General features: G+C 40.9%; 1 protein-coding gene across 1 annotated transcript; it reads left to right on the top strand.

The window, feature by feature from the left end:
* The first annotated feature begins 824 nt into the window (after positions 1-824).
* On the top strand, positions 825-16,766 carry col9a1a (collagen, type IX, alpha 1a). Its single transcript, XM_070926898.1, has 32 exons — positions 825-899; positions 1,819-1,893; positions 2,455-2,493; positions 2,609-2,671; positions 4,522-4,575; positions 4,717-4,752; positions 5,234-5,257; positions 6,477-6,530; positions 6,676-6,729; positions 6,973-7,005; positions 7,545-7,601; positions 7,768-7,821; positions 8,018-8,071; positions 8,207-8,260; positions 8,554-8,607; positions 8,713-8,766; positions 8,975-9,028; positions 9,321-9,374; positions 9,470-9,523; positions 9,627-9,671; positions 9,790-9,843; positions 10,093-10,146; positions 11,043-11,096; positions 12,865-12,936; positions 13,999-14,034; positions 14,149-14,193; positions 14,366-14,398; positions 14,536-14,682; positions 14,774-14,828; positions 15,389-15,577; positions 15,758-15,835; positions 16,561-16,766. The coding sequence occupies exons 1-32, from the start codon at positions 825-827 to the stop codon at positions 16,764-16,766; spliced, it is 2,064 nt and encodes a 687-aa protein (XP_070782999.1).
* Positions 16,767-16,971: the final 205 nt, after the last annotated feature.

Below are 16,971 nucleotides of genomic sequence, written 5' to 3'. Positions count from 1 at the left end.
AAGTAACTTTAGTTCTTAAATAGATGTAGCCAAGTGAAAAGTACAATATTTCTCTCTGAAATGTTGTGATGTACTCAAAATGCAACTTCATACTTCTACTCCACTACATCTCAGATGCAAATATTGTATAAAGTAGTTACAGTTGGCTCAACCTCAAACATTTACAGCAGAAAAATGCAACATACACATTAATGCAGCACTGATATTAATCTAGACACATCATATTGAATGGGACCATTTTACTGCACTATGAGTACTTTTACTTTACTTTAACTTTTTACTTTAAAGTAAACTAACGTTTGCTGATAATGCTTGGATACTTTTACATAATTTTGAATCTTTTACTTGTTGTGGAGTATGGTATTAGTACTTCAACTTAAGTAAAGGATCTGAATATTTCTTCCATCACTGACGCTTGATTAGTTGTCTTAGCTTTAACATGTGACAAATGTAGAAATAAACCTAAAAATGACTGAATGTGTGACAATAAGCAAACTAAGGTCTATTTGCTGAAGCCATGTAAAGGACAATATTAAACACTTTCCTGTCATGGTCAATTTCCACTGTACTTGCAGGCGTCAAACATAATTTAATTTCAAAGTAAAGGTAAGTATACCCCACCCTGCTCATGCAGAGAAGCCCTCCTCCTCCTCCTCCTGCAGAGCCTCGGCTTCTCATGAATAATCAGGACTCTCTAACATCCTCCCCTTCCAGCAGGCGGTGGGGTTTCAGTCAGGGGGGACACTGACAGGTGGACCGTCCGTGAGCCCCGTCTAATCTGGGAAAAAGGGATTTTTAGCGTCTTCCTCTGCCCTGGGAAGACCATGGCTCTCTCCGGGATCTGTCGAGAGTCTTTGCTGGTGATTTTACTGCAAATCGTGCTGATTTGCTCCGCTCAGGTGAGAGATAGATGCTCTTTCTTTTCTCTCCTTCATCTCCTGGAGTAGAAACACGAGTATATTCCTGTAATGTTTACAGAGAGATTATTGTGTTTTATAGTGTTTTATTTCCTATGTTTCCTGATAATATAATACATAGAGAATCAGAGGTGTCTGTGTGATTCTTAAAAGTAAAAGTTTACATCCTAACTATATGTTATATTTTCATATTTTACATTCCTATCGGCACTATCATCTTATTGGTGTTGCTCAGCAATAAATAGACTTTATTGTACCATACTGTACTTTTAGTACTTATTTGTCACCATATTATCTCTATGAAAACTAACTGTGTGTGTTGCTATAGTGAGATATTAATGATGCATTTTAATTAAATCTTCTTAAATCCCTGTAACATTTTTTAGGGACTCAAGTATACTCTTATGGCTTTAGTATTGGATTTTCTTTGGCAATATGTATTGGTATTACACACTGGTATTGTCTGAGCCGTTTATGTAATCAGTCTGGGGCGTGTGAATGTTGAAATTGGGTGAATTTAAGGTATGACTAATATGTTCTGTCAATAAAATGTATAAATGTATGCTCTCAAAAACAGAATCATTTACAAATCACTTCAATGTTTTATGAAGTTTATCTAAAAAACAAATTGTGGTCCATTCGGTGTGCACACCTGGCACCAATAAGGCCCAGACAGCCCCAGTAATCTGAACACATGCAGTTACTTAGGCGGTATAATGGGACTAAAATGGGAATCCAGGTTTAGTTTCATGACCTTTCCCCTCACATCACCCAAACAATGAGACTCTGTGTGAGCTGCCCTTCACACCAGCACCAGCAGCAGCAACAGCACTGGATGATATTTAGAGATGAATTTCAGTGAGAAAAAAAAAGAAAACTGATTTTTGTGTTTTTTCTGCAGAGGGGCCCAGTCGGCCCCAGAGGCCCCCCGGGGCCGCCCGGAGTGTCCGGTGTGTCCGGAGTGGATGGCATTGATGTGAGTCGCCGTTTCGTCTCTCCTCAGATATAAACTTCTGTTTTCAGATGTGGTTCGGTTCATTTCGGGGTTAATCAGCTCAGTGAACAGTGAAGCAAGTTTTCATTGTTTCACACAAGATGGAGAAAAAACAGCAGCTGTTCTGACAATGGAGCCCTTTGGAAATAAAAAGCTCCTTATGGTCATGAAAAAAGGGCTGTTTTTCTTAGTTCCTGAATATGCAAAAACAGGACCATAGCCAGGATTTTAGAAATATCATGAATTCCCACATTAACATAGTCAAAATCTAAATATATTGAGCCTAAAAAAATGCTGGAATCAGGCTGTAAAATATCCACCATGTGATGGACTTTAGTAAATTGTAGAATAAACACATACCAGGTTGGAGGAAACCCCAAATTCCCAGAAAAATATACAAATGGACCCGACCCCTGTGTCCTCAATGGTAGCTAACGCCCTGTGCAACAAGCAAATAGTCAGATTTTCCATTAATGGATTTTGAAAAATGCCTTTAAATAGAGCTATCATCACCATTTTGAGTTGTTCTTCGTGTATCTTCAGGGCGACAGAGGAGAAGACTCCACAGTGAACGGCGGACCAGTGAGTGAACTTTTAATTTCTCCTTTCACGTGCAGACATGTGTAACGGATGCTGACTGTGGGATTCATTTTCCCCAAATCGAGATTGTTAACGTGGGGTGAACTTCTGCTTCCAGGGCGCTGATGGTGAAAACGGAAAAGACGGAGTTCCTGGAGCTCCAGGTCTTCCAGGCGCAGATGTAAGTGAAACAACATGTTAACACAGCGGAGTGTAACGTCAGGCACAGACTGGTGGGGTTGTGGTCGGCTGGTCGAGCCAAACTGTTTGCAAAACTAACAAAAGATTCTGTTGAATTTTGAATCCACCAGCTGCTTTAATCCAGTGGATGAAAGTCATTCTCTGCCCTGCAGGTTAAACTCTCAGACAAGAGGATGTATTGAATCTCTGTAGGATCTGAGCTGGATGAGATATTCACATCTGCTGCTGCTGCTGTGTGAGCAGTTTGTCTTGGCTTCCTTGAGTAAAAGTGTGGAGGGGGGGAAAAAAAAAAAACCTTGAATAAATCAATCTGGCTATTTAGGGGAGAGTCTCGAGTAGCTTCCTGAAGGAAACAGGGGTCTTTTTGTGTGCGATCGAGGGGTGTGCAGGGGGATCGGCTGCCCAGAGGTGGCTGACGGCAGAGAACCGTGTGCTGGGGAAGGTGGTGCAGAATGGACTCAGTGTGTTTGCTGTCTGCTGTGGTGACGGTGCTGAGAACAGACCGGCAGACTCAGAGTTTCGTGTGGACTGAAACACAGAAGACGTTTGAATTTGTACCAATCATACTTTGAGAAATCAAAGGAGGAGGTGGAGAGAGACCAGTTTCTGCACCGACGGCAACATAAAACAGACCAGAATGCAATGCAGGAGGAGGACAGGTTGTGTTTTGCGTGTGAAAAATGAGAAATCAACACAGCATCGTGATAAATTGATAGGTACCTTATCTGAGGGGGTGTCTATTTTCTGCTGATTGTCTGGTTTTAGGTGCCTTTCCTTGCTGATGCCTTTGACCAGGTGGAGAGTGTTTTTCAGGTTGATTATGCGGGAGGCAGGTGAGGGGAGGAGCTAAAGGAAGAAGGAAGGCCACACCTCCCACACCTGGCCATCATTTCAATCAATAATTCTGACAGAGATCTGGGAATGCTGTGAGAAGCAGACGTTTGTTTAAATGTGAAAACCCACTGGTTAGCCAAACAAACTTAAGAGTTAATAGCTAATAGAAAGCAATTGTTAGTTAGTTACTTTGCTTTGCACCGTTACGTCATTTATTTATAATTTAATTTGTCAGAATATATCAGTTAGTATCATGGATCACATTTGACAAGCTAGCCAACTAACAGATCCACTCAGATAGTATTTTGCTAGCGATAACGTTAGCGAGCAAGCAAGCTAAGGTTATCCAGCTAGCTGTAACTTAGCTAAGCTGCATGGATCTGGTGTTGGTTGCTTTTTATTGTTATCTGATAAAGTAATTTGCAAATGGCAAGCTAGCCGATTTACCAGCCAGATCACCCAAGACAGTGTTTTGCTACGTTAGCTAGCTAGCTAGCAATTTGTCTGCATTAGGTGGACTTTGTTTCTGTGTTTTGGTGGGTGCCGGTCGTTTGTTGACGTTAGCGATCTTCATTTCTGAGCTAACGTTAGCTAGTGTTGCACACCGAACATAGAGCTGAGGAATGATGAACAGTGTCAGTATTTGATCTTGATTATCATTTGTTAACAATGATTTCTCCCATCAAAATGATCATATTATCATATCAGTGAAAACAGAGAGTATAAAAACACTTTATCAGAATTATTAACTTTCTTAATTCCAAAACACTTTTAACATATTTTATCACTATTCCCTAGAGATAACCTCAAAGTTATTATTATTATTATTAGTAGTAGTAGTACTGTACTGGAGTGAATGTATTTGGTACTTGAAAACAAGATTTGAGGATGATATTTTCATTAAAGAATAACTTGCTATTATTTTAAGAATTAGTTTTCATCATTATGTGTTGGAGTTTTTTAATTTTCTTAAAGGAGTTTGTGTCATCTTTGTAGGGACCCGTTGGACCTCCTGGAGATCCAGGCACAATGGGCCTTAAGGGTCCTAAAGTAAGTTTATCATCATTCCATTTTTATTGATTTATCTGTATATATACATATATATATATGTATATGTGTGTTGTTCTTCCCTGTTGGTCTCTGATATTTCTGATGTTAGGTTGAACATTCCTGCTCTTGTTTGTTTGTCAGGGAGAATCTGGACCACGTGGGTCTACTGGGGAGTCTGTAAGTACAAATATTAACCTGAAACTTTACATTTACATCCATGTTTTAATAATAGCCAGATTAGACCGGCCAGTAGTGTAGATTCTGTTAATATTTGTGTACATTTACATACATCCTGTTTTAAATAACAAGCACATATAATTACAGCTGGGAAATATGGTTTAAATCATTATCATGATATTAAACGGATGTTTTCTGATATCTATATATATATATATGTCATGATATAGCAAATGTATGCAAAAATGCTTATATTAAAGCTTCGCCAGACCTACATATTATTTGTTATTCATATCGCATCGTTAAACTCTACACTGATGGTACCCTTGTCTGCACAAATAATAAAATCAAAGAAATAGGGTGCATGATGATGATTCAGGTCCCTCTTTGAGCACTAACAGCACTGTGTTTGTCTTTATTGATGTCTGTTGACCGATCAGTCTCAGTCTGACACTGTCCATCCATGATTTCCCCCCCACAGGGTGTCGGACCTGATGGGCTCGATGTGAGTATCACATTTATTCCTACACCATGCTGTTAGGGTTAGTTATATATGTATTGATAGTATTACCATGACTACAGCAAAGATACTACATGTACAACACAGTGCAAACACAGTTTATAGATTTACAGACGGAAACTTGAATGTTCGCCCACGTGGCACACGTCATCTCCTACTAATGACGGGCTGAGCAGTAACAAATGTCCTTCTTGTGAGATGTAATTTACACTGCAAAAAACTGTTTGTAACTCGTCACTTGGTCTCATTTTTGGCTTTAAAACTTGATTTTGTTAAAACGAGAATATAAATTGTGTGTCGTCATCTTGAAACAAGAAGGATTACAGCACCAGTATCAAGACAATTAAAAAATCTGCTGTGATGAAAGAAGTACTGTGATCAGGTAAAAGTCCTGCAGTTAAAGTACAAAAGTATGAGCATCAAAATACACTTAAAGTACCAAAAGTAAAAGTACTCTTATGCAGAATGGCCCATTTCAGGATATTATATTTAACATTACTGGATTATAATTAATAATGCATTAATGTGTTCATTACTTTACTGTTGCAGCTGGTAAAGGTGGAGCTTATTTTAATTAATTCATATACTGCTGGGTAGCGTGTGAATTTCAATAGTCTTATATTATCCTATAATAATAAATAATTATTTATTTGTCGACAATGTTTTGTTTTATTATTCTGAATCTGGAAAGTAACTAGTAACTAAAGTTCTCAAATAAATGCAGTTTCCTGAAATGAAGTGGAGTAGAAGTAAAAAGTAGCAGAAAATAGAAAATACTTTAGTAAAATTAAGAACCTCAAAATTATACTTAAGTACTGTACTTGAGTAAAAGTACTTGGTTACTTTCCACTACTGAAAATAAGATTTGAGGATGATCTTTTCATTGAAGAATAACACCAAGCTGAACTGAATCGTTTCACTGACCTCTTCTGTGACCGCACCCAACAGTGATGTCACGGTGTACTAACCACACCCAACAGTGATGTCACGGTGTACTGACCGCGAGTACGGCTGGTGTTAAGTTACCCTTTAACGTGGCTGCATTTATATCAAGTGCCACATCACGTAGACCAGTGTTACATACTAATAAACTGATAAAATATATATATTATATATGCTGTGTATATATGTACAAACGATGTATTTGTTACAGTGTTAGAGGCTCTATTGCAGCAGGTTGTTCATCAGAACTGTTTGTTAACAGGGGATTCCTGGTACAGACGGGCTACCAGGTGAACTGGGCAAAGTTGGACCACCTGTGAGTAAACTTATCATTTCAGTTATGTATGTAAATGTAAGAACTTAAACATTAAGAAGACGAAAATAAAAAGTGTATTGATAAGGGTAACTGTTGATTGTTTGTCCATACACTGTATTAATAAAGACCCTTCCATGTCTCACAGGGAGCGAGAGGCAAGAGAGGTCAAGTGGGTCTCCCTGGTGCTGCTGGGCCGCGGGTAAATATCAAAGCTTCTATCAACACTATGGGGGAGACTGATTATTAAGAGTAAAGAAGAAGTATTATTTTACTTTCAAGGTGGCAAGTGAGTGCGTGTCATTGTTGACACAATAGAGAAAATAACAACTCATATAAGTTTTAGGGTAATGTGTTTGTTGTACGTTAACAAAAAGGAAAATCATCCTAAATGAATGATTTAAAGTTTATTTAAGTTCAACCACATTGTGTTTTTTTTTCCTAGGGTCCTCCAGGCGTGTATCAAGGCGAGGACCTGGTAAGTTTGATCCCAAACTAGATTCATTTACAACCAATTGTTTGTATCCCAAAGAAAATATGAATTTAAAACACAGAATAGAACAAGAAACATGGCTGACGAGCTCACGCAGCACCACAGGGATCAGCATATGGTAATTATCTACACAGGTGGACAGCATCTATTTTAGATTTCATGCTTTAAATGACCACAGAAAACCCTTTTAAATCAAGAGGCTTCCAAATTCACATCATCCTCTTGATGTGACATTAACGACTGAACTCAAACTAACTTTCAGTACATTTCAGTTCTTTGCCGGCTGATTTTCACAGCTGATGAAACCGATGGCTGACCAGACTGTAGGCAAATTCTAGAGGATTTTAGAGCTTTTTTAAAAAAAATCAACAATAAAGAAAAGTGCAAACAATTCGTAGTCAACAGGCAAAACATTTGCTCTTGCTAGCTGGGTCGGGGGGTGGTGGGGGAGGTGTCACTGTCAGTGGAGCCCCCTAGTGGCAGGGCTCTTCCATGACCTCAAATTAGGCTGTTGTGTTTTTCAGTGTCCCAACGCCTGCCCCTCTGGTCTGAACGGACACTCTGGTCTCCCCGGCATGAAAGTAGGTGAACTTTCACTGATGCTGATGTCATTTTGTCTCTGTCACATTGACTAATGCTAATAATGACAATATGTGTGTCTGTAGTTCACCTCAGAAACACCTTTTCATTGGCCTGTTTTTTCTAAATGCATTTTGTGGTTAAATTGAACTTGTTGCTGACCTGCAGGGCCACAAAGGGGTCAAAGGTGAATCTGGTGAGCCCGGAAGACAAGGACACAAGGTAACATCCACGTCCATTTCACACTGAGACGCCTCTATGATCTATTCCTGCAACAGATAACGTGCAAAGACAATTTCCTGTGTGACCAGTGATGATTTATTCATATGCTGTAGAGACTCTCATAAGTGTGTAAAATAGACTTTGAATATTTCTAGATGTCACAGCACGACATGAATGGGTTTTGTTCTCTCTTCAGGGATATGAGGGCGAACAAGGACTGCAGGGTGAAGTTGGAGCTCAAGGACTACCAGTAAAATACTTCACCATTCTCTCAAAGAAAGTTTCTCCACTAATGTCCTGCTTCACATGAGATGACTCCTCGCAGTCAAACATGTTAACATGGGACATTTCTGTCTCTTTTCCTCTATCCGCTGAGTGATTTTAGGGTCCAGGTGGATCAAGAGGCCTCCAGGGAATAATGGGCTCCAAAGGTGACAGGGTGAGATGTCACGAGGTCACACACACACACACACACAGGATGGCCAACCCCTTAAACCTCCAACATTTCAAAATAAAAGCTCATAAAGAATGCAGCCATACAGACACAAAAAATAGTCAGAGAGCATTAAAACCTGAAGAAAAATGAAATAACATCTGCGAGACTGTTTTTTTTACAGGCTGATTGTCTGTATTGACGTATACTGACTCAATTTTTATCTTTTAATTAAAAAAAAAAAAAAATCTTAATTCAACTTTTACTGACAAACAACAATTTCCTGTCTCCACAAACAGGGACCTCGTGGAAAACCTGGTGATGGAGGTCCTCAGGGGATCCAGGGAGGCCCAGTGAGTACCCATCTCTGTATCACCGCTGTTGACCCCCCCCCCCCCCCCCCCTCCTTGTTATTTAGACAATATACTGATTAAAAACTGATGATGATGTTTTTTTAGGGCGATCCAGGCCAAAGAGGAGCCATAGGTGAGCCCGGTCCAGCGGGAGTGCAGGTAAGATCTTAAACACACTGATTTTCGTACCAGAGTTTTACTGTTTTAACATCCTGTTTCTACTGGAAGTACATCAACCGACAAATCCTCTTTCAAGACTCTGGCTGTTTGCCTTGTTGTACCCTCTCTTGTATGTCTGCTTCTTTTGTTTCTCCCTTCCAATGCGTTATTTAATACGTGTTATACATTTACCTTTGTTTCTTCATAGGGGGATCGAGGTCCATCTGGAATCAGAGGAGTACCAGGGCCAAAAGGAGAGCCGGTGAGCACCGCTTCATCTTACCTACATTACAACTAACTACCATTATCCCTATCTAACTTCCCTCAATGAAACCATATGAATGTTGTTGATTTACCATATTGTATATTAAATGCTTTTATTCTTTAAGGCTTTAAGGTGCTGGCTGCCAATTTAAGCGTCCGGCCCAAACATACCATTTTTGTTCCTAAGTCCTCTACTTTTCTACCGCTTCTGTTCTGAGTGGTTCCTTCATTTAAAGAGAGACACATTTGTATAATCAGCTATGTGAACCTCTCATCTCTCCTGTCAACAGGGCCTCCCTGGTCCAGATGGCCGCGAGGGGATACCGGGGCTGCCAGCGTCCAAGGTAACTACTATCTACAGTTACAGTGTTTGAGAAATGTATTATTATAAGTCCTAAGAGACCTTTAAGCAAATCCTCCCTCTCTCTGTTGTTTTTAGGGTCTTCCAGGGAAAAGTGGGGCTCCTGGTGATGCTGGCCCTCAAGGACTTCCTGTAAGTGTGACCTCTGACCCAAAAGCATCCCTGATTCATCGCTAACAGAGTGAGATTTTCCACTTTGAGTTTGTTGATGTGTGATACCGTTTTCTTCATGTAGGGTTTACCAGGCGCTTATGGCCAAAAAGGAGTCAGTGGTCTAAAGGTATGATCAAAACTTGTGCAACAATATTGAGTAACATTACTAGTATTAATCACAAATATTTCTACCATTTCTATCACTTTCTTAGTAAAATAAACTGTTTTTCTCTTTTTGTCTCCAGGGTATCACAGGTGATCCAGGTGTTGTAGGACTGATGGGGTCTCCAGGGAAACAAGTGAGTTTGAATCGAGTTGAAACACGTCCGTTGTGTCACAATAAAGTTAATTTAACTGTAATGTAAAAGCACATTAATCTGCTAAATACTATTTTATTTGGTTCCAGGTATTTTAAGAATTGGGAAATTTCCTCAACTCACGAAATACTCAATAATCAATCAAGTTTCACTAACAAGATAAAAACGATGCCACTGACGTATATGTTTTCTGAGGCTCTGATAATTATTTGATGTCTTATCTGTTTCCAGGGCGAGCGTGGCGAGCAGGGAGAGGTGGGACCTGTCGGACCCCGAGGAGGACCAGTGAGTCAGCTGCATCTACATTTCACTTTTTTCTCCCTTATACAGGAAGTATATTGTTAGTCCCGCCCTCCTCCGCTTCACTTCCTGCCCCAGCCCTTGTCACTCATCCTGATGATGGTGTCCCAAAAGCCTCCCAGATCTGAATGCCCTCTGTCTTTCTAACCCTGAGGCCAACCATCACTGCTGGCCACGCCCATATAACACACCCACAGGACAGGATTCACTTACAGGCAGGAGATTTTTAATGCAGAAGGTTGCAGGTTATTGGTTATTGGTTATTGTAGCCTGTGTAAACCCGGTGAAAGTCTGATAATAAGACCAAAGTGAGGGCTGAATGAGGTCCAATCACATAACTGATCCTGTCATAAAGTCTAATCTGTTTGTTTCGATTTCTCATACAATAAAACAGATAAACAGATGCCTCTAACTGTCCAGAAGTCAATTCACTGGCACAGAAAACACAGCATGACAGAGTTTTGTGTTTTTAATGTGCGTAACTATTGTTGAGTTTGTGTTTTGTATTGTCCTCTTGTGTATTTGTTGTTGAGTTTTATGTATTTTAAAGGCCCATCTAGGGACGAGCATTGCAAATCAGCTTAGGCTATAAATGCTGTTGATTTATGCTTCATACGTGTCCCTGTACAAATAAAATAAAATAGAAACTGTCAGATAAAGGCCATAAAATACACTTTCAGTTCCTCTTAAGTTGTTAATAAAATCATTTCCTGGATCACCTGGTCAGATTATCACATTACTAATAACTATCTAATGTGGAGTGAAACACGTTTTTTACTAACTTTTGCTAACCAAACCTCTGGATTTAAAATACTTTGATACATTTAGGCATCTATTTGTGTTTTCCATCCGGATTTAATTGCTTCTTTTCTCTTTTTTAGGGTGGACGAGGAGAGCGAGGACATGACGGGCCTGCAGGATTATTGGGAGCCAGGGTAAGACCCGAGGGTCTGTCTAATATCAACCATAAAGTCTCATGCAACACTTTGTCACCACACCGATGACCGACACATCCAGGAAGTCACGCTGTACAGGCGGAGGTGAACGGAGAGTTTGGCCAGAGGTTTTACAGTTACTGTGGGACAAAGATGAACCTTCAACAACAGCTGGAAACAGAGATCATTCAGGGTTTGATTCCCAGTAGAAGAGAGAGTCAAACAGCGTTGAGTGTTACAGGTCAAAGTTCAAACAGTTTGAACAAAGCAAGATCAACTCCAGACTTCCTCATGCGTCTTCAGTCCAGTTCATGTGGGAGCAACACATAATGATAATAATAATACACTAATAATTATGTTGGATGGTGAGCAACACAAAGAAGACGAGGTGACTAAAAGGACAAGATAAGTAGAAGAGGACGGGCTCTTCATTTCAGATGAAACAAATGTAAACAAGAAACAAAAGCAAATATACAAACAAGTAAAAATATTCAAAGAAAGAAAGAATGTATTTCAAAAACTATAGAAAAACTGTTTAGAAAGTGTTCAATCCAGCCAACTTTATCTCAATATGTAAGACACCTTCTTTATCCACTTTTTCCACATACAAAAACATATCTTATGTACATGTAATATTTACATTTATTATCGCAAGGAATAGAAAGAAACAGAACAAACAAACAAAACACGCAAAATAAAAGAAAAAATAGATCACACCGCTTCAATTACAAATCACGGACTTCTTCTTATTGAAATAGTCTATAAAAGGCTGCAATATCAAATAGAACAGATTCACCTTCCCTCATCACATCTTTCAACCCACTTAAAACTGCGAACACAGGATTTGGGATCAACTGTCTTTCTCTTTTTGTTTGTTATAAATGATAACTGGATTGCTACCATTATTAAAATGTAATTAATTATCACTTAGTCAAATCCCTTCCTTTTTTGGTAAAACTAATGAAACCTGAGAGGAAAACAACAGGATTATGGTAATACTGGATGGAAATATATTCAGATGAAGCTAAATTCAGTCAGGCTGAAAATATGAAAACATAATAAGCTCCTAGATGTGACTGACAGTTAGCTGAACTCGCCTCTGCAGACCTCAGCTCTATCAAACCCGGAGATCAGAGCCCCGAAACACAAAGCGAGCGATCGGTGTTCATAAATACCATCTCCCGTCCTGAACGTATTATTCAACACGAGGATCATTCACCAAGATAAACCTTGTATCTGGGAACTGAAGCCTTGTGTCGTGCTTTTATTCAAGAGTGGCAGGGTCTTTATGAACTTCTGTCCCTGCAGTTAAGTCTCTAATCCGCCGGTGAGGGGGCATGAATGGCCCCTTGTTACAGAAATCTGAAGGCCCAAGGGGGGTTTTTTCTGCAGCTCAGGGGGGATTCAGGACAGGAAAAGAAGCTGAGAAGCCCTGAAAGACCTCTCTGTTCCCCAGGAATGCCTGAAACCCGTCAGCCCACTGTACACCACAATCAGTGCCCACACACACCCAGAAACATGTGAGGGAGTGTGGATGGTTGGATGGTTGGGGGGCTCTTTGGGACCTTCCAGACTCACCTTTCACATGATGTGAAGCTGGAAATGTTTTTTGTTTTTTTCTGTAGATGTGGTCAGGTTAAGGTGGGGGAGGTAACTTCTCTAAGCTTCACACAGTCGGCCTTATGTTGTGATTCTGAGTGTGCATGAGCGTGTGCATTCAGTGCATTTAACAGTTTATTTTTGTGTGTGTGTGTGTGTGTTTTAACAGGGAAGCAAAGGGGATCCGGGCCTTCCTGGACTTCCTGGACCTGCTGGTTATCGTGGCCAGAAGGGCGACAGGGTAAGAGACACAACGTGACACGAGATGAATACACACATTCACTTGTGAGTCAGCAGGTTCTAATCAATGCGCTTTGTCGTTTATATCATGAGCTTGTTTTCAGGGGTCCCCCGGCTCAGATCATAGAAATGCTTTTGCAAATGAATCCAGTCTGGTTAAAACGCCTCACTGTAGTTAAAGTCCCATACTGACGCTATATTGTTGTTTTTGGTGATTTGGCCGGGAGGAGTCATACAGGTATAAATGGTCCCCATCAAAGGGTGGGGGTCCTGCGTGGTCTGCATTCAGCCACACAGAGCAGAGAGGAAGTCCAATCGGCCAATCACCTGCAGTGAATTTGAAGATTTGAAGAATCCTCACGATATAGAAACCTGAGTCATCAGCAGCAGCAGATCTGCAGCCTCGTGTTCGGATTATCCCAAAAAAACACTTTAAATTCAACCATTAAGAAAAAGAAAAAATAATTCTTTGATCGAACATAAATAAATGAAGACCAGGTTCCCTTCTGATGAATATTTATAGTTCAAACAGTTTTGTGAGGTAGTTTTACATTTAAGAGCCTCACGTCTTGTTTAGCTTAAAGCTGATATAATCAATATTTCTATACTATCAATCAAACGTGTCTCTGATATTGATGAACCATCAGAGAGTATCACCTGAATCTGCAGATCCCCATCATGTTCTGCTCTGTAACTGCTGGATGTTGTTAATAAGCAGCTCATCAAATCAACTTCGCAGCTGACGACATGTCACGACGTGATGTTGTTTCTGCTGCCTCCAAGTGGCCAAGAAAAATACAGCTATTGATCAAATCCAAGTCAGCAAGACCTCAGAGTCTCAGCTCTGAAAGGATAAAGTAAAGTTCAATCAGACTGAACAAAGCAGGATCAAATCTAGACCAAGGTTATGAAAAAAGTCAGAAATCAGCAACTTAACTTTACAAATATCTGTAACACAAGGCTTTACTATATTATGTTATTAGTATAAGAACTGGTGCTACAGATTTATTCGTTTGGAAATATTAAACAGTTTCAGATGATCATTATGTTCTTTTATTCTCAGGGTGCAGTCGGCCTCGATGGTCCAAACGGAGAGCAGGTGTGTTTCATACGTTGTGATGTTACTCTTGCTATTAAACCTCAGCTACAGATTACAGAGTGTTGAGTCGGAGCACATTAAGAGCCAAACGTCTGCCATGCCTCTTTATTTCAGGGATCTGCAGGTGCTGAAGGAACTCCAGGAGAGATCGGAGACCTGGTGAGTGATCGACGGCTGAAACGCCTGCTTTTCATCCAAAAGAAATCAGTGTGAAACCACGAGGCTGAATACGTAGTTCTGGAAAGTGTGAAAAAGAGAGCGTTTTACTCTGCAGCATCGCAGTTTCTACAACTTTCTGCAAACTATTATTTACACATCTTTTCTCTTACAGGGAGATCAAGGAGAACCAGGAGAGAAAGGATCGGTACGTTCACCTAAACAAAGCATCATAACCGCATCACAACACATGTCCCTGATCTGACAGCCAAACGAGAGAATACATTAGACGTTTAGAGTTACTGGTCCTGAATGTTAGTGTCTATCTGCTGCTGTTGATTACAGACAGGCCCACCAGGAGAGACCGGAAATAAAGGACCCGAGGGCGGCCGAGGACAGCAAGGGAAAGAGGGCAAGCCGGGCCAACCTGGACCACGCGGCATGCAGGGCGACATGGGGGTACCGGGCCTGCCGGGGGCACAGGGACCAGCGGTGAGCTCCGCGTTGCATGTGATATTTACCCATAACAATGCTGTATTCACGACGTATGGCTCATCGCTGTCAACAATCTTTGTTTGTTCAGGGAAAATCACCAACAGATACACGCATCAAACAAGTCTGCATGAGGGTAATGCAAGGTAAGTGTTTGTCAACTTCTTACCAAACTCACTCAGATAGTTTCTTTTTTGAATGACCATGAAGTGTTTTGTCAGTGGTGAATCCTTATTTATGTAATATGTGACAAGTTGGAACACGCTGATATATCGTATATATATATATATATATATTGTGATACTATCAGACAGTAGAAAAGTATTCCATGTTTAAAGTTAAATGTAAGGGGAAGAGCTTAACAGTGCTTAAACTTAGTTTTGTTGGTGATTAATTCAACAATCCCTGACTTTGTGAACATTTCCCACGCTGTGTAAGGACACTGTGACGGATTAAAGGGTCACCCAAAATACAGAAACACATTTTTTCTCACTTAATATAACTGATAGGTAAGAACGTAGTTTTGGTTTTAGTTGTATCTCTGAGATTTCTGCACTCTCGGCGCTCACAGAGACCGTGTTACTCTGGATAATACACTACTTCCTCTATGAAAGCCGTAAACTTTCATGGACTGAGTCTTTAAAGTTGCTCTGGACGTGATCCATCTCATAAATAAAAATGTCAAACATGTCCTCCTGTGTCACAGAGCAGCTGGCCCAGCTAGCAGCTAGCCTTAGCAGGCCTGAGTCAGGCATCTCTGGGCTGCCCGGTCCTCCCGGCCCGCCTGGACCTCCAGGCCCCACCGGAGAGAACGGTTTCCCCGGGCACACCGGATCGCGAGGACTGCCCGGGCTGAAGGGTCCGGCTGGGGTAATGGGTCGCAAAGGAGTCAAAGGTGAGATCCAGATTAGCAGTTCTACAACCACAGTGATGCCGCAGTGACCCACTTCCCCCTCAGGGACCAATCAAGTTCATCGTAATGTTAATGAGGAAGCAGATGAGCTTGACCTTCAGCTAAATATATAACTCCAATTACGTGTAGGCTCTCCGTGATGATTATGTTTCCTCTCTGCAGGCGACCAGGGTGACAGAGGGGACAGAGGACCCACAGCGAGAGGACCCAAAGGAGAACCAGGAGCCCCCGGGCTAACAGGTACATGACTAAGATATCTATTATCTAAGAGATCAATCTCCTGACTCTGGTGCATCAAACGATCAGCGTTATTCAATGGACGGCATGTCAGTGCCAAACTGTCATTTTCAAAATGATTCAAAATGTCATGACGTGAAACAGGAGCATCATTGATCATCAGCTCATGTCATCATAAATCCAGATGTATGTCCTAAAATGGTTCATACTGACATATCCATCCATCACTGTATATGAGCGCACATCTGAAGCTGAGTACTGGCTTTCTACTTTTCAGTAAAGTCCTGATACGATTCCTTTCCGCCATTGATACCAAATCCTTACTTTGAAAAATAGAAACATCTTTTGAGGCAAAGTCCTCAAATGTTCAGTGTTGTATAAACACGAGCCGCCGTACTAGAACTTTGATTTGAATCAGGATCCGTCGGATCAAAGATGAAGTAAACAAGAGTACAAATACAATTTACTGAGATGGTGTGACTGATTAATATGGATGGTTATGTGCTTACAGAAGTAAACAAAACTGGAAATCCCTTTTTCAGATTAAGGAGAGGTTCTGAACAAGGAAGTAATCTGTAATCTACATCTGAGTATTGATTATTTTATTGATGATAGATGCAGAAGCTAGAGAGCAGAACTGTGAACTTCCTCAAACAGTATTTTTACATCCTCCAAGGCCTCTTACAGACTAAAGAACTAAAGAATCCATGTTTAACGTCTCCTCTCAGGCGAACCCGGTCGACCGGCTTACGGCAAAGACGGTCGTGACGGAGAGAGGGGACCCCGCGGTGTTCCCGGTGCATCCGGCGTTCCCGGGCCTCCCGGTCCCGCCGGTTTGAACGGTTACTGCGAGTCGTCACAGTGCGTCCTGCCCATGGTGGCGTCGCCGGTTTCCGCAAAGGACTCCGGCATGAAGGGCCCCAGTGAGATGTGAAGAGGGGCCGGAGCGGCAAACTGAGAGACTGGAGGAGAAACCAGAACTCCGTGGAAGATTTATCCATCTGGGTTTTGTCTTTTCTTTTTTTTTTTTTTTTTTTTTAAATTTGGTCCTCTCATTTGGAAAATAATTTCGTTCTCTTGACGCCATCTTTGTGGTTATAAAGGTGGACACTGAACAGCACACCTCACCTTTTGAAACT

The sequence above is a fragment of the Enoplosus armatus genome, chromosome 2 (genome assembly GCF_043641665.1).
Source record: "Enoplosus armatus isolate fEnoArm2 chromosome 2, fEnoArm2.hap1, whole genome shotgun sequence".
Lineage (NCBI taxonomy): Eukaryota > Metazoa > Chordata > Actinopteri > Centrarchiformes > Enoplosidae > Enoplosus > Enoplosus armatus.
The sequence above is the reverse complement of the archived record's forward strand: the minus strand, read 5'-3'. Positions and strand labels throughout refer to the sequence as shown.

Coding starts and splice junctions, on each gene's coding strand:
- col9a1a (XM_070926898.1), top strand. CDS start 825: ATGGCTCTCTCCGGGATCTGTCGAGAGTCTTTGCTGGTGATTTTACTG. Junction 1,894..2,454: donor CCGGAGTGGATGGCATTGAT/GTGAGTCGCCGT, acceptor GTGTATCTTCAG/GGCGACAGAGGAGAAGACTC. Junction 5,258..6,476: donor TCGGACCTGATGGGCTCGAT/GTGAGTATCACA, acceptor GTTTGTTAACAG/GGGATTCCTGGTACAGACGG.